Below are 24,249 nucleotides of genomic sequence, written 5' to 3'. Positions count from 1 at the left end.
ATAATTGCAGTCATTGATTCTGCAGACATTGCCACGAGTGAGATTTCGACCTCAACCTTTCGTACGCATGATTTTCATGCAAATATATTTTTGCAAATAAAAAAATAAATGCTTTAAGTGTTTTGCGAAAATTATGTAAATGAGCAGTTGCACAAGGTGGCAACGCTAATTGCAACCGGAATGATTGACATTGACCACTGACAGTCGGCCACGCCATGTTGAATTCAATCAGTTGTCTGATGGTCGTCTGTTATTTTTTACCTTTGGATAGGTGGTCGCGTCGGAAAGGATGATTCGGTAATTGCGATAAATAAAAACATAAATGCCCATAATCTAAATAGACTTTATAATCAGTTCGGGGCTATTTAATTAGAGTGTTCAATGCGGTTCTATTCATAATTAATCGGCCGATTTTAATACCGAAAAGTGTATGTGTATGTGTGTGTACAGGGAGATAATCGATTTGTCAACGCGAGGTTTAGATTAGAATTTCGGTTCATTAATTGACCCTAGGAGGTGCAAGTGATGGTTAACATGAAACCATTCCCTGTTGCGACTAATCCAATCCAACGTTTCTTGGTAGCCGAAGTTAGTGTAAATAGTGCGGTGTGAATTTATCGGTTTTGATTAATCGGATGAGCCGATAGATCATCGGGCATTCACATCTACCATCTAGTTTCCCCTGGAGTTGGTCAACACTTAAGCCAGTTACGCTTTCCGGTAGTTGTAAATGGTTATTAAACGCGACATGTGCCGTAGCGCGTTATTGACTCTTGAGTTTTAATTGCAATTAACTATTAACGTTCCAGTTCATCAAAGTGTGGTTTCGATCATTGTCTATTACGTTACCTACATGAAAATGTGTGTGATTAGTGAATTGGAACTTCTTGGATAATCAGCTGCATTGAAGATTATTAGATAACAATTTCAGTGAATTATGGAAGTTGATGAAGCTGTTGTGGATCTGAGTCTGGGGTATGTAAATGCATCTTAATTTTAATCAATTTTAGTCAGTTGAAATGTAAATACAATTCTACATCTAGCCTAGAATTTTAAACAAAAATCCTTTATTTGTCACGTGAAATCGCAATAGAACATTTGGCCACTGTTTGATTGAATTTGATACTTTTTTATATTTTTATTGCATGCAACTGATATAAAGGGCAATTTAGATTTAATGTAAATCACTACGATTCGATAGAACGAGTTGTTTGTGTTTAACGGTGCTGTTGAAATAGGATTTTGTGGAAATTGAGAACCCTTAATAATAACTTCTTACTATGATCTTATCGTAAGTGCAAGTACTTGGTTTTGAAACTCACTAAAATATTAATTTACTTTATTTAATCATCAGGCTATTGATCTTCTGCCTAATAAGTACTTAACTGTTGCTACTTTTTGTTTTAATTACATTTTTTGCAATGTCAGTTTCCTGTTTCTTTTTCAACAGAAACGAAGTTAAACGTTCAAAAAAATTAAAAACTGCATTAATAGCAGCAGAAAAAAGCAAGTAAACATACAGTCTACTTCTGTATATGTCTTTGTCATGTGGTTTAAGGAGGAAGTTAAAGCACAAACGCTTTCCGCGATTTAAACAATTCCACTGCAACAGAACAATGGAAAGTATTGTGCTTTTGTCATAACTAAGAGCAAAATTCGCAGCCGAATCACTTTTTGACGAAAGCCACTTTTTATTGGACATTTTGGATAGGTTCTATTACTATTTTACTTAGTTATTCATTAAATTGATGTTTGATACTTAAAAACTCAGTGCTCTATCAGTTTATCACATAGCAAGCTTTCTAGTTCAGCTGGTTATTGAGATATGAGCGAAAAACGTGAACGATTTTCCGAATCAATTGTCTAATCTTCATAATGCCCAGACATTAGACATTCGAACACTGAATATTAATAATATAAGCAAACAATAGTATTAAATAAATTAGAAATATCAATTTTTAAATAAAACTTGATGTTAAAAACGTAATATACCGTGCGATTTAAATTTGATAACTGGAAAATATTACTATTGAAAACAGTCAGATAGATAAGACAAATGCGCTTACATAATGTTACAGAACATTTCTTTGATCAATGTATCACCAGCTGAACGAATTCAAGTTTCGATAGCAAGCCGTACGGAACATGTTAACTGCATTTTTTACTGTCCAATCCGAAAGTATTTTGCTTTCTCCCAAATCAAAGCTTCTAAGGTGTTTTTTGCTCTGTACGTACTGAGATTCCTTAAGTGGGATTTTTCTTTTTCAGTTTCTTTTCTGACGAGTTTGTCTACTTAAAAGTGTATTAATTAGGCACACCAGCTATTTACAAACTAGATACTTACGAATGCCTGATAATGATTTCACAGCTTCTTCATTGGGTGCAAGATATACGTATCATGCTGCTATTTTGCACTTCGCTCTTGAGAATAAACATGCTCGATAATTCAGGATATTGTGAGAGTCTACATAGTGTTACCCAGTTGAGAAAGCTCTTTTTCTTTGAAGTTATTTATTTTGCATATTCGAGGTCTGTTTACTAACATCAGTTTATACACCTAGCTAAAAAAGTTTAAAAATTGCATTATTAAATCATTTGATTCTGCGTAAAATAATTGCATCCTAAAAGAGCCGGTATTCAAGTAACTATCATTAGTTTTATGGTTTTATTACCATTGGGAAATTCCACAATTTTAAGCATACGTGGTCTGCCCGAAATTAATACTAGTGCATGTACTATGTAAATTTTTAATTACATGATCACAGCTAAAACAAGTTTAATATTTGCAAATTGCCACTTTCTATATTAATTGTTGCTGTTTAAAGCTCAGGAATAGACGGCGCGAATTAAACAGTCTGCACTTTGCCTTGCAGCTGATACAAAAGCTGCCATATTTCAATAAACAAACGTTTGATTACAGAACCAACAGTATCCGTCATTCTCCACCGCGACCACCTTCAAACGAAGTATCCTCCACGAGTGATATTCATCCACCTCCGCCACCAACTATGGTGAATTCAAGGCGAGTTCTAAGGCCGCGAACGGAGCCTCGCAGCTACGTGGAATCGCCAGACGCTCTAATAAATGGCTCATTAGATAGGCGATTGAATGGAAGCGGTTTGGAATTCGGTGATACTGATTCGAGCGATGGAGAAATGCCTCCGTTGCCTCCGCCCATCAAAGAACTATCACCGGATGAGTTGAAGCAAAGGTAGCCTTTGAAGGCCGTAAGGGCCCCATCAGCATCCATTATCGTTTGCTGTTTTCGTTACAGGGACAGAGGCTTAAGAAGACTGAGAGAAGAGTTGCGGGCAGAAGAAATGAAACTGGTCCTTTTGAAAAAAATGAAACAGTCGCAACAGCTCAAGGAAAATGTTCAATTGCCTTCAGGTGTTCCGCCTTCCGCTTTGCCCCCAACGGGGCTACCTAGTGGCCTAAGTATTACACCGACTATTGTTAAGGTGAGGTAACCTATAAGGAAGTATCTTTTGCTACTCCTTGCTAATCAGTTTATGTGGACAAAAATGTTATGCGTGATTTCTGATGGTAATGGCACTAATTCCAATAGGTTCCTGTGGCTACTAGCAAAGGCCAAACACCGCAAGCTGCTCATACTAGACATCCTAGTACACCAAACGTGCATCCAAAGAACCTCTCGTCTGGTGTACCATCATTACTAAGAGGGGTAAGTAGTTTCAAGGCAATTGTCGTATTTTATCAAGTGATATTGACAAAAATCTATATTTAGAGAGTGAAATTTCAAGGATCCAAGCATGATTTGCGTATTTTTGCACATTGACCCAAAAGTCGATTTGTCGCCAGTGATTTATGGCTTATTTCTGGGAATAAGTTGAGTACTTCCTCTCATTTATAAATAGCTGATATGGATGGTTCAGATGTAACCGGGCAAATTTGGACCTCTAATAATTAAACCGGCGTTAACGTAAATGCATCTGGTTTTAAAAGTATCTGATTACAGCTTAATGGTGTTTAAAGCCGCAATTCATCTGTAATTGGTCTAAGGAAACTTTATTTACTTCTGGGTGTTTGGGTTAATTTTCAACATGCGTTTGTCGAGTCTTCGTTTAAAAATTAGAGCAGTTCTAATTTGTAAATGAAACTGCATGCAAGTACCTAAACTTCAATAGCAATATCGTTCGCACATTTTATCCCTGAAGCGCTATTTTACTGAGAATTGAAGTCGTTAAAAGAAGGAAGGCAGCCGCATTATAACCCAAACACACCCAAAGCCAAAATAAAACATTTCAACAAGACTGTTCAAGTAATTCGATCGACGTCGTCAGAAACATGCTCTTTTCAAACCTGGGGAAAATTATGTAATCGCCAATATAGTTGGTTTTTCTTTGAAATCTCGATTTTGGAAGTGAAAAGTCTAGGTTTTTAGCATCAAAAGTTGCATAGGCAAAAAACAAGAGTGTATGCATGGTTTTTGGTCGGTAAGAGTTGGGATATATTCTCTTAGACGCCGCCCAGAGCTGAAAAAAATCTCAGACTTCAGTGGCGCACCACAAAAAGTGTGGGGTGATAAATGGAGCTGATCCAAAAAAATCAATCTCTACATCCTGGCAGTGGTTTGACCAAAGCGTAATTTAGTGTTCGAAATTTGCCCTAAATATCTTGAAAATTTGCATGAAGAAAAAATGAGTGTCTTGCTGTCCCTTACTCCTCCTTAAAGTTTGTGGGTGTCTAAACACTCTGTATATAATCGAATGCTACTTGCCAATTTTTTTCAACATTTTTTTTCAGTTTTACTGTACAAAGGAACTTTTTAACATTAATTAACCACTCGATCATTGGTTCTATTTATTGAATTATGTGTCCACTTCGGGTTTGTTCCCATAAAAAAAGGTCAATTAGCGGCTGCATTAATATTATCGCATAACGGTTGGTTAATAAACTAGACACGATTGGCGCACTTTTTCCTTTAACCGAACATACAGCGGTGGTATATCAGTATGTGAAAGAATACAAAATTGAAAATTTTTCGCCTGTTGTACAAGTAGTTCATTGAAAGTCATATAGATTTAGGCATTGCGTCATTCCTTTGCAAACATAAACAGTTCCACTTGAGTGTAATCAGTGTTTCCTATTTTACTTGAACATCACGAAATTAATTTTGAATCGAGCTGGCCCCAATATTTCTTTATATTTGTACTGACGTTTATTTACTTAACGATAAATATTTGAAACTCATTTCACGGTTTAATTTGTTATAGCCCAAGGTGATGGTCGGCAATGCCGATATAAATAGCGCATAATATCGAGTGACATTAAAAGTGCCATTATTTTTGTTGTACAGTTGTAAGTTTTGTTTCTCGAAAATGGAGCTTTACTTTGTTTTAACTGACGAGCAGTATATTAATTACCAGTCCTTGCAAATTATTGGTTTACTTGATAAAGGAGGTTACGAGCCATAGTTTATTTTTATTTCGCATACAAGCAATACAAGCGGCTTGACTAAAATGTTGCGGTTTGACGATAATCAGGCTTCATTTATCATCGGCAATGGATGTTATCTGTGTGGGGGGGCTTGGTTTGCGATATTCGGACTTCTTATCGTTGTTATTTTACATCGACTGGCTACCAAGACGTTTAAAATGTAATGACCTGATTGCTAATGATTTGTTGACAAATGAGGTTTAACTTTTATGGATACAAGCAGATTATACAAGTCGTTATCGCCTATACCAGGAAACTCTGGACTTGTATGTGTTTGAATAGTTTACATAATGAACAAGTGATCGGTTTCATTTATAGATAGACATTGGTCGGATATTTGATTAAATTTAGCGAAATTTATTTCAATTATTTAGTGTTTATTGCGCCACTCTGATATTCTCATCGGGCAGTTTATAATAAAAATATTCCTAACTCGTCTAAGTTTTAAAGATTGTTCCTATTTTTTTACCATTTCCGAGATGAATTCTTTTAAGCTTGCCGAAATATTACAACTTCAGAAAGCATTATCGTCTTCAGATGTCTGAATTTTCTATAGCTATCTATCTTCATCATATCTCTGAAACGGCTTTAAAATATCGCATCACTTGAAATGCCCTTTTTGAAAGCTTGTCTGGAGAACTAGGTATCTTTGAATGTATGTACATTTTGACCAATAGACCTTATTTAAAAGTATGCAAAAAGGCTTAAAAAAATATTTGCTCAAAAATCCGCTTATTTATTACACCCGACAGTTGTGAATACCTATTTCGACACAAATGTTTTTCGGGTTTTTAGATCGTAACTTAGGGCGATCAGTTGCAAGGAATGAAGTAGGCAAGAAAAGTCCATCTTTTCGTGCTTTATACTTATACCGTCATGTGTATTATTATACCTACATAGAAACATTACAAAGTAGTAATTATTGTATGTATATATAATAACATCTCTATTGTGGTTTTCAACCGTTTCCAACAAGGCGAACTAACAGATATCACATTCATTTCTGATAACTTTGTGTACAGAATTACCTATTGTGCAATCGTTTATGTAATCCTAAATGCATTCTACAGCCTATTTTGCGGTATTTTGTTAATAACGTTATGTATTTTGCGCAATTAATGAGGCTTAACCACTTAACGTACGGTTTTTTCTCCAATTTATCTTATTCTTGTTTAAACAAACTTGCTCCCAACCCCAAGTGAATATACTTCTATTACTTAGTTTGCAATTAATATGACTTTTTTTCAGCAACCGTCTTCTACTATCCGCAGTAGCGTCCATTCGCCCCAAATTACAGCAACTCCTTTGGGCAGTCGGGCTGCCAATTTGTCAATTTCTCAGCAATCGCAACGTCCCGGAAGTATGACTCGAGGACCACCAGGATTTCCACCTGGAGTCAAAGACTTATCGCCTTCAGTCACAATAACACCGGCTCCTCCACAAGCTATAAAGGTGAGTTACATTTGAAAAAGAGATCACCTTTAGCTGAATGAATGAAGCGCGCAAAAATACCGTTTGGCTGACGTTTTTATCGCCGTTTAAAGACGACATTTGCCTTCAAATATTTAAGAGCGGATGGCAATTAACAACGCTGTCAGTGATATTCGATTTGAAATGTTCCATTGTGATTCAATGATAACTTTTTTATTGCTGCTCAAGAATTTAACTGGACTAGATAACAAGCCATTAGGAATGAGTGCGTCTATTCAACACAGCGCGATATCGGAGGTAAACCTCTAGATTAGCCAAATTTAACTGGTTGCTGTAACTTAGTTGCTCTTATTTGTATATTTTAATTTTTAGGATCGATCTCGAGAGGATAATCAAACTCCCGCTCAAAGGCAGGCGGCAGCCAAACTAGCGCTTCGAAAACAGCTGGAAAAAACACTGTTGCAGGTTCGTATTTTTTAATTTTAGCATAAAGAACGATTGTTGTGAGCGGTTCCAATTACATTTTTTGAGTAATCGAACATTTTTGCGTTGTTAGATGCGCAACTTCAGAGGTGTGCATAAGCAACACTGAAGAACTGGGAATTGTTAATTGATTGTTTGTTTAATATTTACACGGGTTTTATGATCTGATCTATTCAATATTACGTTCTATGTTCATTATACATTTTTTTTGCAGATTCCACCACCGAAACCGCCGCCTCCAGAGATGCACTTTATTCCAAATCCCAGCAATACAGAATTCATTTACTTGGTGGGCTTGGAACATGTGGTAGATTTCCTTACTAAAGAAACGAAAATGCCCTTACCGCCTCAACCTTACAGTTGTAGTCAGTGCAATACCGACTTCACTCCTGTTTGGAGATGGGAGCCGAAAAGCAAAAATAAACGTAAGTGCTTCTTTTTTTAATACAAAATGGTTTTATAATAGTTGTTTTATTTTACAGCTGCAAAGGTTATATGTGAACAATGTGTTACTAATAACGTGAAAAAAGGACTAAAGGCTGAGCATACTAATAGACTTAAAACTGCATTCGTGAAAGCGCTACAGCAGGAGCAGGAAATTGAACAGAGACTAGCACAAGTATGTAGATTTTTTGACTTATCAAAAAAATCCGAAAATCAAACGCAATTAAACTGTTGCTTCTTTAGCCATGTAAAATTAGATTACTGGGAAGCTTGTTATGATTAAGGAACCAACCAAAGTAACGCATTTTTTGATAATAGGCATGGTCAAATATTTTGCAAGAAATCGACTTGAGAAGTGCAAAAGCAAAGAGCGGTAGTTTATGAGCAAATCGATTCGATGCGGTTTCTGGTGATATTCAAGAACAGTTTAAGGATCACATTGATTACCAGAATATAAAAGTAGGAAAAGCAGGAATGATGTTGGTTTATTCATTTGGAAATTACGGCCTGTTTGGGAATTTTTTGAGAGAAGAGTAGCTAAATACATAATTATTATTTCAGAACGGTTCCTTTTCAACTAGCAGCCCAGCCCAATCACCATCAGGGCAGGAACCACCGGCGCCCAAATCTGTGACACCGACGCCTGCTCCTCGATTGGCTGCTACTCCTACGCCTCCTGCACCGCCTCCGCCTGCTCAACCGACGCCGCCTCCTGCCTCCTCAAGAGGCAGTCATCAGACTATGTCTCAATCAGCGCAGGACAAATACACCGCACAAAATGCTGCTGCCATGCAGGCGTTCCAACAACAATTGATCAGAAGTGAGAACCATTATCTCCGTCTACTATTCAACATCTAAAGCTGCACTTAACCCATTAGCGCCCATCGATCTATTTATAGATCAGAACAAAAACCCAATGTTTACTTCGCCGGATAAGTACCAACAGTCATTTTATTCACCACTTATGTTTGTTTACACCCTAACACGCATAGATTTTATGTTAGTTGAACTTCGTCAACAAACGGGCTCGAACGGTTCGATTTCTTAAATATCAATATTTTTACGGCGGTGTCATCTCAGATATTTGTTAGTGTTTCTCAAAAGCTTCTTTAGGTAAGTCAGTTATATTTTTTATATAAGTTTAGAAGTGATGTACGAAACTAACTAAAAATCCTGAAAAAAAATTTACACCTGTCAATTTTTTACCGTTATTTACTTTTTTCTAGATTTGAATAATGAGTAAAACCGTTTTCAAAACTCTGGAAGAAGCTGCTGAATATTTATATTCCGAACAAATAGAAGCAGCCTCCGGAAGTATATGAATTAACCGATGAAGAAATTGTCAATAATGGAGATACAGGAATTCCTGATGTATCGGATTTTGCCGGGTATGTTGAAATTCAAAGAAACGAAGATGGAGATAAAAGTGAAGATGAAGACTACTTGCCATTATCATTTCTATTACCACAAAAAAGATCAAAGATGGGTAAACCAGGCAAACTTGTCACCAGCTGGGCCGAAATTGATCCCGTATATGACACTTTTGAACCGGAGCAAGACTATATAGAAAAAGAAAATGAACTCAAAACCACATTGAATCAACTTTCTGCCGTGAATATATTTGACACAACACTTCTTTGATACCAAAACATTTGATATTATTACTCAAGAAACAGTAAGATATGCAGTTACACAAAAAAATAAGCACGGATTTATCATAACCCCAGATGATATAAAGATTTTTATTGGTTTTCTTATATTCAGTGGATACCATACCTTGCCCTCGTAGAGAGACTATTGGTCTGATGATGATGATTTAGGACAAGCGATTGTAAAGAATGCTATGAGCAGAAGCAGTTTCAATAGGTTCTAATTTTGATGCAATCAAGCCAGTGGCCACAGTATCCCGGTTGAACCGGGCTCAAAAAGCTCGTTTTTTAGTAAATCAGCCAAAAGTTATTTATAACTATAATCGATTTATGGGAGGAGTGGACCACCATGACTGGCTTCTAGAAAAGCATTCGATTGCTATAAGAGGAAAGAAGTGGTACTGGTGTTTGTTTACCAGAATGATTGACATGGCTGTGGTAAATGCTTTCTTGCTTTATAGAAAAGTGCATGGAAAACATTATATTACAATAAAGGATTTTCGACGTCAAATTGCAGTCAGTTACCTCAAAATTGGACATGGACGAAGTGTTATGAGAAGCAGACCTTTTACTTTTCCAACAACTTCAACAGCACATGTACCTGATAATGTAAGGTTGAATGAAAAATGGCATTTGCTAGAGGAAAGAGGTGATCAGCGACGTTGCCAGTATCCGGGCTGTAAGAACCGTCTGCTTACCTTCTGTAAAAAGTGTGACGTTACACTATGTGTAACTTGCTTTGCCAAGTTTCATCGCAAAATTTGAATAAAATTGTTAAATAATTTAGAATAAAGCCTTTTGTAAGTTTACGACACATAATTGTATTTTTCTCCCAGCGATCTATTTATAGATCAACAACATATAGATATGAAAACAAATCAAAAATTAAAAAAACGGGTATATAAGTTGAGTGTCATAGATTTTTCATGATACATAAATTGAGGTTTTCTGCAAATTTTCCTTAAAAAATTAATTTGGGCGTTACTGGGTTAATTGGTATCCGATATGTTATTGTTTTTTTTCTGTTCAGGTATAGCACAAGGAGGTTCTCCGGCTGGAGCTCATTTGATGCATCTGCCTTTGTTCTATCCTTATCAGTTGGCGATGGCACAGGCTCAGGCTGCAGCTGCGAGCGGAAAAAGTGGAGTGGCCCCGAATATTGCGGAACAAATGCAACGGGCCGCAGATATGCAGCGCCAGTACCTGTTAGGTAAACGCAATTCCCATAAGCAAAACCCACCGTTTTGACCAAACCCAACTGCTTTGCGAAAAAACGCTAGACGACATTTGCTTGATATGTATGTATGTATGCATTTTATAATCCCAATCCCAGAATAATCTCAGTGCTCCGTCCAGTTTGTTTCCTATCTGCCTTTAAGTCAGAAGTTTTTTAAAATATCAAAAGTCAGGCTTTTGCTGCCAATACTTGATACAGCTGAGTTTTTCGCCGCTTTTAGCCTTTACGCCGTCCTAGAAAAGACTAGCGTTTGATATTCTGCCCTCGTTTGTATGCTCATTTCTGTCCATTTTGGGACACCTACTATCAGAGCGTTTGCAATTAGTCTCATATCATTGCTTTTTCTTGGTGCTGTCTTTAGTTTTCGATTTTGCAAACGCCACTTAAATTCTCGTTATTTTTGTACAAACCTTTAACATGTTGAGTGATCGCAACATTACTTAATCAATCTGAAAGAAGGCATTCATTTCAGATATGATTCCTCCAGCACCTGGACAGCGCCACAACTGGAAAACGTGATGTGATTAAGTAATTAGATAGGAAGTACACTGTTCATATGTCTGTTATTTCCAAATGTTTGCACTGGTTGATTTTCGGATCTGTTCTTCTAGGCGGTTAAACATAAATTTAACCTTTGTAGGCCCAATCTGCAACGATTTATTATGTATGGGGGTTGTTCTACAAACACTAATTTTTAATGTAGTAGGAATTATTGTTTGGCATTTGGCTGTGATTTGATGCAACAGGACGTACGACATCAAGTGCTCGAAGTTAACGAATATGAATTTTTCATAAAACATTACATTTTCTGAATATCCGATGAACTAACACTAAACTTAATACGGGCAGGTTGTTGTCTTCGTTTGTAATAATTTATTTCATTTAGATACTAACCGGTTGGAGCTAAAACATGTAGAACACCCTGTATATATTAGGACAACGAGTTCAGACATTGGAAGTGTTGAATTTTTGTTATGAAGCGATGTTTTTTTTTAATCAGTCAAATGAAGACATTTTATTTGGAGGTGCACAGTTCGAGCCAACAAAGCAGACTTTTAGTTAATTATAGGCGTTTAAGTTCACATGTGTGGTTTGCGTAATGGCTAATTCCATATATTATTATTCCATAATAAATTATTTAAGCGGTTTGAAAAAAGTACTTTTTTATTTTCTGGGTTTATTCGATTTGAACGCGATGAAGTTTCAATGCAATTCTGGCTTTTTTTGCTTAGGTTTGTATTAATTTATATTTATTCACAGAAATTTTCTTTTAAATCTGAAGGAATCTTCGGAAATTTTGCACCCCACTGACTGTTTTCAATTGAAATCAATTGGATTTTTTTCCAATGCCAATCGCACTTTATTATTTATAGACTGCTAAATTTGCTATAAACCTTCCATTTTATCGGCTTAATATATTGGGGATGACTGTATGTATGTATGTAGATAATACAACTGGCCGCCCTTTCATGCCTGTACAGGAATAGCTGTATTCCCAAGTCGGTTAGAGGCACTGAACCCTAAACAATCTCATGCTATAAGTATTCATCTTACACAAACATATGTGTAATGTACGACGCTCAATTAATTTTTATAATATGAACGTTGTTTGTGGTCTTGTAAAAATTAAGCACAATTTTTGATTTAGCTGTTTTATATTCAATATGTATAATTAAACTTTTGCGTGTATAAATTATGAAATGTAATAAAAATGACTTTGAATCATTAATACTCCTTTCAAGTGCCCTTAATTAACTACTTTATATTACTTTTATTTAAGTTTAACCCTAGACTTCTTACACTACATGTGATTGGTATATGGCAAAGTGCTAGCGTTAATCGTACTTTTACTCTTCTTTAACATTATCTTATCTTTAAGTAAATTGAGCTTTGAAGTTTCTCGATGGATTGGGACCGGCGGTGTTTTCACTTTCGACGATTGTCGATCTTTTTCCATCTGTACCACCGATTGCAAGTCGAAACTGCAATCGACCGGCATGGGGCTCTGGAGCACCAACACGCAATTTTTCACTATTGATGAATCTTTCAATTGGTTCTCATCTGGCGTGTCCAGGTAGAACTTGGGCATGGAATTCTGCCGGATTATTGGCAACTCTTTGGGCATATCTGGAAAATTAGACTTTGGGCAATTTTCTTCACACAATAGAAATTAAATCAAACTTTCGAATATTTAGGTCAAGAACAGCGGCATGTTTGAATGGAGATTAAACAATTGAACAAGCTGAAGAGAGTTTTGAGCTTTACATGTGCATATTTGGTTGGTTTGGCTGATAGATGCCCAGGTTTGGAGAGAAGTTTAAGGAAAACGCTCAGCAAAATAATGGTAAGAATTCACTCACGTTTATATCTGGACTTATTTTTGTTTTGAGTTTTTTTTAACTTACCCACTATTTTTAACGATAAGCTTTTCGACATTCGTCGTTCCCTCAACGATTTTCCCACTCTCAACGTAACTTCTTCATCCTCAGGAACGATGAGATTCGTTGATTTCGATTTGTTGTCGGTTTCGTAGCCAGAACTGGCTGTTTTGTCTGGAATGTTGTGGAAGCTCACCGACTTTTTAATCTGACACTTTTGAATCAGTTTCTAAACAAAAAAAGACATTCTCATTAAAGGACGCAGATCCTGAATCACCCTGTAGCGTACATAGAACATTTGATAGACTAAAAATGAGACTAAGACATTGTAATAATTGTAAAAAATGCTTGTTTTTGGAAATAAGTTCTGAACACACAATAACATTTAAATTATAGTCAATTGATTTTTTTTAAATGTTTAAGTACTAAATCCTGCATTAAGGATTATAGCCATATACTAAGTAATCTTAATAACCCAGCTATTATAGGCACTTTGCGATTATGAAATGGTGGAAAATATGTATCTAAAAACCACATTCGCTTCATAAAAGGTTTAAACTAATTAAAATCGTTATGAGGAAGTAGAAAAGCAAGAGCATTAATTATTTAACGGTAATGCGCAAAAATCGGTTTCACTCAAGGCAATTTTAGTTCTTTAGTGTGTAACGTTTAGCAAATAGGTACTAAGTGAAATCCACTGCCTTTATGTTGTTTTGTAGAAACAAACGGCAATAAAGCAAGTTAGCACGTCGGCAGGACAGTAAAAATACGCGCGTAATCTAATCAATTATTGTGCCTTAAACAAGTGTTGGCCTGTAAAGTAATCGCAGTGATAACGACATGTTTACAGTGATTTTCTCGCCGTATTCGGGGCAGGATTGCTGTTTTATTCGGCGATTTTTTGCAAGAAAAAATATTCTTTTCTGAATTTATTAGAAATAAGGTAAGTGCGAACAATAAGACACTTATTAGCATTTGCTACAGTATTTGAGCTTAATATTCATCATCAATTTTCAGTTCTTGCCAAATGGGCAGATGGTAAGAAAGCTCACATTCGTGCCAAAAGTGGAATGCAATTTCCAAGCAGTTTCCTAGAATATTTGGTAAGCACTTCAGTTTATCATAAATAACAAGCCAATTTCCATACCAGATAGCATTTAAATAGGGTAACATAATGAGTGATAAACAACGTTTTTATTTGTGCGAAAAGAGTTGTTATTGGAGATTAGGAAAGATCAGAATTAATTGAAAATATCTATATTAGCAGAGTTATATTTGAAACCTTCGAATGCTTTTGTATAAAAATCCAGCGAAACCAGCAGCTGATAGCACAGAAAACCGCACAAATTAGTGCTTTTGGTCAACTATTTATTTACTAATTATATGGGTTTCACTAAACAAAACCATGCTTACGGTTCCAAGCTGCTTCAATTTACGGCTTAACAACCTGATATCTTTATATGAACATTTCAGCAAATTAACATTACGTGACTAAAAGCATGCTTTTAGAAGCACCTTTTCGAATGCACAATTAGTTTATAATCTTTATAAACCTCTGTTATTTAAATGCGGCGTAACATATGATTTTTTATATATCTGAGATTAGCCTAAAGCTGGTAAATCCTCGGTATCAAGCAAAAAAGCAAGGGCCGCTTATTAATCACATCAATATTTAAGCACTTTGCAGTGCGGACTATATTTACTTTGATTTGGTTCGGAGATTGAAAAATTCTTTGGAAACTTTTTTATCAATCTATTGTCCTTAATAAGAGTCTAAAAAATATCCGACTGGACAGTTTTATCGGAAATAAGAACTAGAAAGTTGTTGATCCAAAATCCATAACAAAGTCAAATTCCGGGCTTTACAAAGGGAAATCTACCAATCGAACTGGGCTATTAATATATGAAATCAAAGTTTCTTTTATTGCTGCCTCAGCTAACGCTTAACATAAGGTAGCTACTTACAACACGCATTTATATAATTTTTAAAAGTTCTTAATAAACAAAGTGAGAAAATGGTACTCCTGGTGTTTAAAATGTTAAATATTTGGTTAATGTTGCTGGTTAATTTTCAGATCCAGAGTTCGATTTGTACTGATGCTTCAAGAGCTCAGTCAGTTTGAAGAAGAAAACTGATACCGATATTCTGGAGAGTTTCGAAGCCACTTTTCCCTGATTTCAGATTGTACCACTTTAAATAGTAAAATAAGAGAACATGGTTTAACCACTAGTACCTAACGCCGTTTTATTTACCATCTCAGATTAATAAAAATGCAAAACCTTATCTGGTTATATGCCTAAGAGTTTTTTGTTTATTCTATTGAAATGTTCTCTTCGAGTAAATGATAGCGCATTCGTAATTTTAAAGGTTTTTTTGGTCTGACGGTTAGGTCGACAATCTAATACATCAAAAATTACCTCAGAAACCTTTGCTAAGAGCAAACAGTTTATTAATGGATTAGATTTTCCCTTCAAACTCCGGTACAGCTGCTGATTTTATTGCATTTGCCCATTAGGTACATGGCATTTTTTTTATTTTTGGAAATTACTTAGACTTCACTATCAGAAAACTTTTCCATTTGATGCATCTGGGCGTTTTAAGATCTCTTTTCCAATACGTACTTAAAGCTAGTTTCTTTACAGAATGCGATAACAAATGCTCAGAAAAATAAACTTAATATTATTATCTTAAGTTTATACAATATAAATACAGTTAAACAAGCAGCATTTGCCATGTAAAACATTACATTGGGTGAAACCGTATTTAAATCGATGATTAAGTTGAAAGTTACATAAGCGATAAATAGACGACTGTGAAAATCATCACTAAAACTCGTGCACTTGTTAAGATGTGTGAATCTTTTAAATATTGTATGATTTATATTATACTGGGTGCTTTTTAGTAAATGCGCGTGTTTCCAAAACAGGAAATAAAATTTTTGAAAAATAACACACTTACAACTAAGCAGCTGAATATTGCACACCCTGCGATTAAACACATCTACATCCAATAACAGAATATTTAATCTTCTGGAAAGTGCTCATTGTCCAACAAAGCAAAACCGATAAAATGCTTTTCACTCGGAAAAACTTACTCTTTTCTGTAAAAGTTCCTGTTGGGATTCGCTTTCGCCCCCGTCAGTGTCCGTGGATTCTTTCTCCTTCGGGTCCATGATAAAAGGCACTTTGTTCAAATAGTCGGGGTCGATGTCTTTCGAATTTTTCTCCGGCCATTTCAGTCTTTTTCTAGGTTGCTCGACCACCACAGCTTGTGCTTGTTTGTTTCTTTTTGGTTCCAATGGATCAATGGTAACGATTGCTCGTCCAGCTACAACAGCAATTATTTTTTTAAAAAGCTTCTATTTGGAGTTTTGTCCGGCTCACCTATCACAGATACACTATCGTAAAATGCCATGTTGTCGAACATGTTGTTATTTTTTTCGCTTGTCTTTTTCACGGGCTCTTCGTACAGCGCTATGCTTTCGTCGAAACAGAACTTCTCTTCGATTAGGTTCCAGTAGCATGATTCCAGACAACTGTAAAGAGATAAAATGTGCAATTTTGCGAGGTTTTTCAGGTATTGTCTTCTTGCTACCAGTCAAACTATTACAAATTAGTTCATTTATTTCCATTTAGTTTACAACTTAATAACCCACCATCGGAGACTGCACAAATGCATCGCGACTTAGAAAACCATCCAAAGTCACATTTATTCTAGATACTTAAGCACGCACAGTAAACATGAAACATGTTAAATCTGGCTTTACGACGGATACAAAACTGATTTTACGACTGGTTCGGGATGGATTCGGACAACTGTTCCTGTTAATTTGATTAACGCAAATCATAGATGTGTGAACTTATTGGTTCAATAGCGCTTTTATTTTTAACTGGACCAAGTCGAAATGATAATTAATAAGACAATTATTTAAAACAAGCATGAACTTCATCCGGATGGAGTGCGTGGTTAATTGATTTAATGCGTGCTGTTGGTCATTGGTTTCTATTGAATGTTATCAAGATCAAATGAAGAAAAAAGAAAATATTTTATATACAGGGTGATTTATTAACATTGGGAAGCAGCATTAGCTTTCTGCATTTCTTCTGAATTATTTTCCTGGCTGCGTGTACTTGTTATGATATTCCTATCTTGCCTGGGTCTCAGTCAAAGTGTGAAGGAAACATTTTGTCTGAGAGATGAGACAAATTTAAGGTTTCAAGAAGGCAAAGACCTAAAAGAACGTTGATTTTTACCAATCATGAGTTGGTGTAAATTTTAAATCTGATGATGGCGCTGTTGTCTCGCCGAAACGTAATGAAATAAACGATGTTCAAAAAATTTTTACTTCACATTTTGACTGAGACCCAGGAAAGATAGGAATATCATATTTCTGCATTTTTGAAACGAGCAGCTTTTGCGTAGTGTAGTTTTAGGCGAAAAAAGTCTTTATTCAAATAAATTGGCAACATGAAGTAAATTTACCGGGTGTTATCAAAGTGCGCGTCCAAACTTCAGGAGGTGATTTTGTGAAAAAGTGTTTATATTAGTTAGGTCTGGAAACGATTCCTTCATATACAGGGTGTTGAAATAAAGAAACGGTTTTCACATAGTTTCATAATCTTTTTGTCGATGTTGTTGAAATTATAATAAGTATTATTCATTATAATAAATCGATAAAAATTATTAAGCCCAGTGGGATCCTGGAGGCCAACCCGGTCATGATTTTTTTGCAAAAAAATGGGCGCCTTTGACTTGTTTAAGATTTTCCCATTTTTTTAATGCAACTTCTTGCCTATAGACTTTTTCATATCTTCCCTAGTTTTCGATAGAAAAAATAAAAAATCCTTTGTTCTGGACCAAGCACATAAATAATTCATTTACCTATTGATTTTCCCGCACATAAACCCTGTATATGAGTACCTATCCAAATATATCACATCTAATAAACATATTAATTTTTCATTTTAAATAATTATACATAACTTGGCAATAATACAAATTCTGAATTTTCTCAAATGATTAAAGTCCAACTCACATCATTATATTGACTACTCACACAAATTATCTCAAACATGATCTGTTGGCTTTTAATAAATTTTGCCAGAAACCCTTTTTAAATTTCGGTTGATTAATATGCGAAATGCGATCAGTTTTAAATAGATTGATGACAAACAATGCAGCTTGCAAACGATTTGGTTGACTTTCCGGCATTTAACATCGGCTTTCCTAAATGGGAGTAATAAAAGGTGGAAATGCGATCAAGTGAAAATGAAATTAAATAAAGTCGGACGTTTTGTGGAGCAATAAATATTTCTTTAATTATTTAATCTTTGGATAAATAACGTTACGTGGTACGCGGCGTCACTAGAGTTTATCGGATTTTTGAGGAATTACGTTGTTTAGGGGGAACATTGAAAAACGGTCCACAAATTAAGCAAGTTTTTACTCATAAACTATTCAAAAGTTCACCCAAGAGATGAACTACCTAAGCAAAGCTATGCTTTATAGCAACACCCTGCGTTTGTCTTAAAATATATATTTTTGTGGGTATAGAAAGACTAGAGATTTATAATCACGTAGTTGCAAATGTGGCAGACTTTATTGGATTTTTTCCCTTCGATCTCGTTTTCTTCTACGCAGTTTCGAGTGATAGATTTTCAAAAAGTCTCAATCAAAATAATGTCGTAAGTTAAAGAATATAGAAGTGTGCTTCCCATAGGTTTTGAAGTTTTATTACGATTACTGTTTGGTATTCTTCATAAATTGATGGTGGTTTTAAGTTTTAAATACGGTCCGAAAAAACACTTTTCAGAAGGAACATCACTTAAGAACTTCTTATACAATCTCTTGAATTTCAGATAATATGGAAAGATACTAATGATTATAATATGGTATATTTTTCTAGCTGAAGCTTATAAATTTGGATAGAGCTTGAACTGTACTGATTTTGGAGGGTCAACTCAATTTTTTTCTGCTGAAAATCACGTTTTTGAATCAATTCTGTAAGTTTTTCCTATAAAAATTAGCTTTTTTGAAACGTGCTGTTTCTTTTTTGCAATTTTATAAAACTACAGTTCTAGTTGAGTTTGGGGTATTTACGAGAGAACTTGAAAAAAGTTTCTTGAAAAACTATTTTAGAAGCAACACAATTTGTAGGTATAGAAATCATAATTAAAAAACCATCCACTTCATTTAAAGTAATTTATAAAGGTCAATACTAAATATAAGTTTCCCATAGTTGAAGCAGGTAAATACTCGTAGTATTATATCAGCAGTTTAGATAAAGCGAATCATTCCCCGATGGAGAGCTTGGATCTGATACCTGATATTTGTAGTATAAAATTACCTTTAACCAAGCAAATCTAATTACTTCGTGCACACGCAAATAAGCAACAAAAAATATATACTTACTGTTGACAACATTTGCACATTTTGCAACCAACTGGTAATAAGTTTCAGTTATCATCCATCACATCACAATAAGCAATACGTATATTTTCACTCGAGTACTTTGTGCGATCATCTGAGATAAGATACGTGTAGGTATTATAATCAGTTAAAAACGATTTTTTTGCGCTTTAATTATCACAAATTTGCAGGTAGTCGAATAGTTGGAGGCACGCGATATTCATTTTTCCATCAATTTGAAGCAATTTGCATGTTTGATTTATGATCTCGAGAATAAGACTGTTTTAATAGGCAGGGGCTTAAATTTGGTGGGCATTTAGCCGGATTTAAAAATATCACCGTTGCGTCAGCATAGAGTTCCACAAAGGGTATTTTAAGAATTCGTTTTATTACCTTTTGCATTTTTTCGATAGTCAAGGCGGCATCAATTAGCATAGCATTAAGAAGGCTTGAAATAAGTGTGTGCAATTTTTCAAAACCAATGATACTTAAAAGGCGAATTTAAAGTGTTGAACCGATTTAAAATCAAATTTTTACTGTCGAAGAATGTACTAGTGGAACAAGGCAGAAACATGGAAGTCTGGGTTAGAAAGAGAAGAAACTGGGCAGTTTGTATTTACTGTAAGCGCCCAATACCAATCAAGTTACGGCCGAAGACAGACAACTGGATATGTGCTTTCGCTCTCTCCAATGCAGGCATTTGTTGCGCTCCTAGTGCTCTGTTACCTCGCTTGTAAGTGTTTATTTCATAATTTAGCTGACTGAAGCTGATTAAAAACGACTGATGGATTTATTAACCAACTCTGTCCCTATGCAATATTTGACTTGTTTTATACGGTTTATAAATCAAGCTGGTTTTACAGGCCGTTGTTCTCAATGCAGTGCACATAAGGTTGAACATTTAATTAGGCGATAAATTCGCTTTTATCTCCTTAAAGAGTAACGGTAGTTGAGGAAAAGTTCTTATTTAATTTACTACGTACGATAATATACATCTTTTATAAGGTGAGAAATACATTCTACTTGCGTGGTTTACTCTTCTCTTGTAGTTTTTTATCATTGATTACAACGTGAGTGGCTCGCAAACTGCTAACCACGTAAGTGCAGTGACTTTCCTTAAAGGAGCTCTGCGTCACTGCAGCGCTTAATCATCAGCCAGCCACTGATCCCTAATATTGGACTTAATTTTTTTTAATTTGCAGTTTTTCAACGGAATGGAAAGCTCAACTCAACAAGTATGTGTGCTGTCGAAAGATATTTGCCAACGATAAACATGATAAATCTCCTGCTTTCAGCAACCAGCTTGATGTATTCGTTTTGCGTCCTTTTAACAGTCTATTTCAAGTGAAAAACATTTTCATTTGAGTTTTTCTCTGGTATTTCCAAGCGATAATTATACGCTGGAGTAATCGACCTTATAGTCGATGAAAAATGCACCTGAATGTGGCATGGAAGCAAAAAAAATTGACAAGGCTGACCCAGTTTGTAACATGTAGCAGCTACAGAAATATTCATTTCAATTACTTGATTTCTTTGGGATTTAATAATGATCAAGCGGACAAAAGTGTTTAGAAGTTCTTATCTGAACCCAAACGAATTTCCAGCAGTTATTCGATTGCATTATGCATGTTCGTAGGTACCTGTTAAGATTACTGACCGTGATCTTCATCATAACAGAAAAATATGCAATATTTACGGTATTGTATTGTGAAGGTTATTGGGCTTGGCTGGCTTTTGTTAAGGTTAATCTTCACTGGCGGAAGCAATTTAACTAAGGTGGTCAACTTGAACTATCTATTTCCCAATTGTAATCTTCTGGCACGGGGAAAATTTCAATTTCCTCATTTAAATGTGAACAGCCCATGATTGTTTTTTAAAATCCCACTGTGGTTTATACGGGAAGTTGACTCGTTGCGATGTTATTAATTATTTGCCGGGAATTTCACAGTGTACAATCGACTTAAATAGATTTATTATTTATTTTTAATGTATGGTATAATCATTGGGTGCCGTGTAATCAGTGAATATTTCCAAGGCTGGAAGATGATATATTTTCCAAATATATATACAAGTGTAACTGAAAAGTCAACGTTTTTTAATTTCTTTTGACTTTCTTCAACCATCTTCTTCGCTCGTTAGTCTATTTGTCATTGTTGAACGTCAATTTGTGTCATTGCGTCAAATCAGTCGATCCTTTGACGGTGTGTAGCCAAGGCATTGTGCGAATCGCTCTGCAGAAATTTCGAAATATTGAAGGATTTTTTCATTCCATGTGAAAAATTGCGTAGTTTCTTGCAAAAAAGGGGTTTCTTTACTGTTTTGTGCACTACCCGCGGCCGAAAGTGCAATTTTCGCTAAAATACCCGGCTTTTTAACTTGAGAATTTTCTGACGTCTGTTGACAACGCGTGAGTCATTTTACCATGCGCTCACTAGCCATTCCGAATGAATACTTGTGACATTTAAGTGCCCATTTGAAGTGAAATGATTGGTACGTTTTGGGATACAGAAACGACGATCGAAAAATACATAAAAGTGAGTATTAATAGAAGCTAATAAATCTCTCGAAAAATCAGTTTTTGGTCAGAAACATCGTCTCCAAGCAACACCCTCTAACAACGATTTTAAGAGGGTGTTGCTACAAGCCCCTCATAGCATTTTCTCTTAAATTACACATATTAATCAAACGTCTGTGTTACTTTGGAATTTCCTGGAAGTTGTGTGAGTTCATTTTGACCCTGTCTGTTCACTTTCAATCAATCTTCAATCCGAGTGAGGAACTGTTTTGAGTTAAAGTTGCCATAATTATATTGTAGTGGTTCAAAAAGTATGATTTTTATCAAGAGAAGCCATTCAGGTTTCAGTTCTAAATGTTTGGCAAATAATTTTCTAAATTATATCCGATCAGGGGCGGATCCAGCTTTCGAGTCAGGGGGGGGGTCAAGTAGTAGAAATTTAGACCCCCCCTGGATCCGCCCTTGTATCCAGTACTAACCCAATGTCTCAAATGCTGAATTTTTGTTTAAATCAACCTCAGGAAGACGTCGCCTAAATCTATAGAGCGCGACACCCCATAGAAAAACTGGTTCGATTTATACATAATAAATAATTCAAGTCTTGTTGATTGCCTGATTAATTACACCTGTATTTCGACTTATCGGAGATATGGAGAAAATCGGGTTTATTTTAATGGATCTTTTTCGAAGTACGCTTTAAAATAATTTATGCATAGCGAACCTACTAGTGCTAACCTACTAGTATAAGATATTCATTACCGGTACCTAAATAAGAAAAATTCAAAAATATCTATAAATCTTGTGTTCAGTGGTTGAATTCAGCTAATTTCAATTCCTTGTTTTGACACCATTTTGTTTAACGATTTTAATGGCCATAAAGATTATTATTATCTACAAAACACTAATTTGAAGTTTATTAATTATTATTAACGATCAGTTGCACACGAGTTACTCTTTGTGTCAATGTCCACTAACCATTAGGCAGTTTTTTCCAAATTTAAATTAGTGATGTTAATCGCATGCAAAGTAATTTGGATACATCCACGCCCACCCTGTATATTAATTAATAGTTTTTAATTCCTAAACAAAGCGAGAGTTTCATTCATTACGAGTGCCGCTTTTAAAGCGAACAAGCAGGAAAATTACACCATTAAAAGTTAAATATTGCCAATTACTATTTGTTTATGAACTCATGAATATTCGTTTGGCTTCAGGATATTGTTAAATATTTAACTGGCAAATTTACCCGGTTAAATTGATTTTCGCGCGATTTAAAATAAAGATAAATAGCTTTCAGAGATTTTCCGTTGTAAAAAAATGAATCGTATGTGTGGTTTCTATGTGGTCAACAGCTATTATTTTGTGTAATAAGCATTTTATAACAATGAAATACAAAAATTACATATCAAATTAATTATGCTTTCACGACTACTGCTTGAAACTGGTGAGATTTTCCGGCCTTTAGGCCGTCATGGAAAAGAATTTAATTTCCACTTTTCTGGTGGAACCAGCTCTGAAAATGCAAACCACTCGTCTTTTCCACGAGGTCGTAAAAGCCCGGAAAATTCACCAGTTACAAATAACCTGGCTACCCAAATAAAAAAACTTGTCTGGAAACTAGACTTCGAAATGGCTCATATTTAACCAAGTAACGATCCATTCGTTGCTCTTAAAATTCAAAATAAATATAAACCTCTATAATAAACATACAGTTTTACGATTTCTCCACTGTTAGATATTTCCGTTCAACTAGTCCCACATGTGCGTAGTTAAAAACATATAAATGAATGAAAACTGTGAGGGTCTTTGAAGTTTTCATGATTGTTAATTAATTTGGAATTGAAGATGCATTGATCTCCTTCGTTGTTAATGTTCGTTTTTTTCTCCCCTTAAAGCGTTTATTTTTCATAGTACTAGCCACTATTCTGTATGAACGCTTCCAAACAAATCTGTGATTAATACTTGACATTTAATAACAGTGCTATGAACAAAGTCTTCCAAATACCCTTCAATCATCAGCAGATTAACGTTTTTGGCACTTGCAACACACTAAAAAGCACAAAAAAATGTCGGCAAAAACTGATTATCTGCACATAAACATCAGCCAAAGCAAATCAAAACTAAACAGATTAATAGCACGCGAAGCACTACCGAGCTCGGGTTATTGTTGAAACTTTCTGACATTGAATTCGAGCATCGGTTCCTTTCACCTCATTTCAACTCGACTACCTGAACTTGAAAGG

General features: G+C 35.3%; 2 protein-coding genes and 3 long non-coding RNA genes across 10 annotated transcripts; 4 read left to right on the top strand and 1 right to left on the bottom strand.

Moving 5' to 3' along the window:
* Positions 1 to 194: 194 nt before the first annotated feature.
* On the top strand, positions 195 to 11,860 carry LOC109543793 (transcriptional repressor p66-alpha). Of its 3 annotated transcripts, none has more exons than XR_002172523.2 (11): positions 195 to 975; positions 2,921 to 3,211; positions 3,275 to 3,461; positions 3,569 to 3,685; positions 6,709 to 6,912; positions 7,264 to 7,356; positions 7,589 to 7,799; positions 7,857 to 7,993; positions 8,380 to 8,638; positions 10,498 to 10,765; positions 11,177 to 11,860. XR_002172523.2 is itself a non-coding variant. In XM_019913661.2 (11 exons), the coding sequence occupies exons 1-11, from the start codon at positions 938 to 940 to the stop codon at positions 11,221 to 11,223; spliced, it is 1,764 nt and encodes a 587-aa protein (XP_019769220.2). In that variant the 5' UTR covers positions 195 to 937; the 3' UTR covers positions 11,224 to 11,860. The 3 variants fall into 3 exon arrangements, 1 of the variants encoding a protein (XP_019769220.2); XR_002172524.2 differs by having other exon boundaries at positions 10,498 to 10,769; XM_019913661.2 differs by having other exon boundaries at positions 10,498 to 10,677.
* LOC125504798 lies at positions 8,655 to 10,497 on the top strand. The gene is made up of 2 exons (XR_007281699.1): positions 8,655 to 9,865; positions 9,929 to 10,497. It is a non-coding gene; the product is annotated as an uncharacterized LOC125504798 (long non-coding RNA).
* Positions 11,861 to 12,446: 586 nt separating the features above from the next.
* LOC109543795 lies at positions 12,447 to 24,199 on the bottom strand. 4 transcript variants are annotated; one of them, XM_019913664.2, is made up of 6 exons: positions 24,012 to 24,199; positions 19,495 to 19,606; positions 16,467 to 16,618; positions 16,178 to 16,410; positions 13,110 to 13,311; positions 12,447 to 12,831 (listed from the first exon to the last, which is right to left on the bottom strand). In XM_019913664.2, exons 2-6 carry the CDS (start codon positions 19,512 to 19,514, stop codon positions 12,506 to 12,508), a joined length of 933 nt encoding a protein of 310 aa, XP_019769223.2. In that variant the 5' UTR covers positions 19,515 to 19,606; positions 24,012 to 24,199; the 3' UTR covers positions 12,447 to 12,505. The 4 variants fall into 4 exon arrangements, with proteins under 4 accessions (XP_019769223.2, XP_019769225.2, XP_019769222.2 ...); XM_019913666.2 differs by lacking the exon at positions 19,495 to 19,606; XM_019913663.2 differs by lacking the exons at positions 19,495 to 19,606; positions 24,012 to 24,199 and adding an exon at positions 16,739 to 17,273.
* LOC109543797 lies at positions 13,311 to 15,385 on the top strand. The gene is made up of 3 exons (XR_002172525.2): positions 13,311 to 14,025; positions 14,100 to 14,185; positions 15,158 to 15,385. It is a non-coding gene; the product is annotated as an uncharacterized LOC109543797 (long non-coding RNA).
* LOC125504799 lies at positions 19,600 to 21,575 on the top strand. The gene is made up of 2 exons (XR_007281700.1): positions 19,600 to 20,588; positions 20,694 to 21,575. It is a non-coding gene; the product is annotated as an uncharacterized LOC125504799 (long non-coding RNA).
* Positions 24,200 to 24,249: the final 50 nt, after the last annotated feature.

Source organism: Dendroctonus ponderosae, unplaced genomic scaffold (assembly GCF_020466585.1).
Source record: "Dendroctonus ponderosae isolate FM_Combo_2020 unplaced genomic scaffold, Dpon_F_20191213v2 Dpon_F_20191213_6, whole genome shotgun sequence".
NCBI classification, from domain to species: domain Eukaryota; kingdom Metazoa; phylum Arthropoda; class Insecta; order Coleoptera; family Curculionidae; genus Dendroctonus; species Dendroctonus ponderosae.
This window is presented reverse-complemented; position numbering and strand designations above follow the sequence as displayed.

Excerpts from the sequence above, each read along its gene's own strand:
- LOC109543793 (XM_019913661.2), top strand. The coding sequence starts at position 938 with ATGGAAGTTGATGAAGCTGTTGTGGATCTGAGTCTGGG. Across the intron at positions 976-2,920 it reads GTTGTGGATCTGAGTCTGGG|AACCAACAGTATCCGTCATT; the intron begins GTATGTAAATGC and ends GTTTGATTACAG. Across the intron at positions 7,994-8,379 it reads TTGAACAGAGACTAGCACAA|AACGGTTCCTTTTCAACTAG; the intron begins GTATGTAGATTT and ends TTATTATTTCAG.
- LOC109543795 (XM_019913663.2), bottom strand. The coding sequence starts at position 16,761 with ATGCATTTGTGCAGTCTCCGATG. Across the intron at positions 16,619-16,738 it reads CATTTGTGCAGTCTCCGATG|TTGTCTGGAATCATGCTACT; the intron begins GTGGGTTATTAA and ends ATCTCTTTACAG. Across the intron at positions 12,832-13,109 it reads CTTATCGTTAAAAATAGTGG|ATATGCCCAAAGAGTTGCCA; the intron begins GTAAGTTAAAAA and ends CTAATTTTCCAG.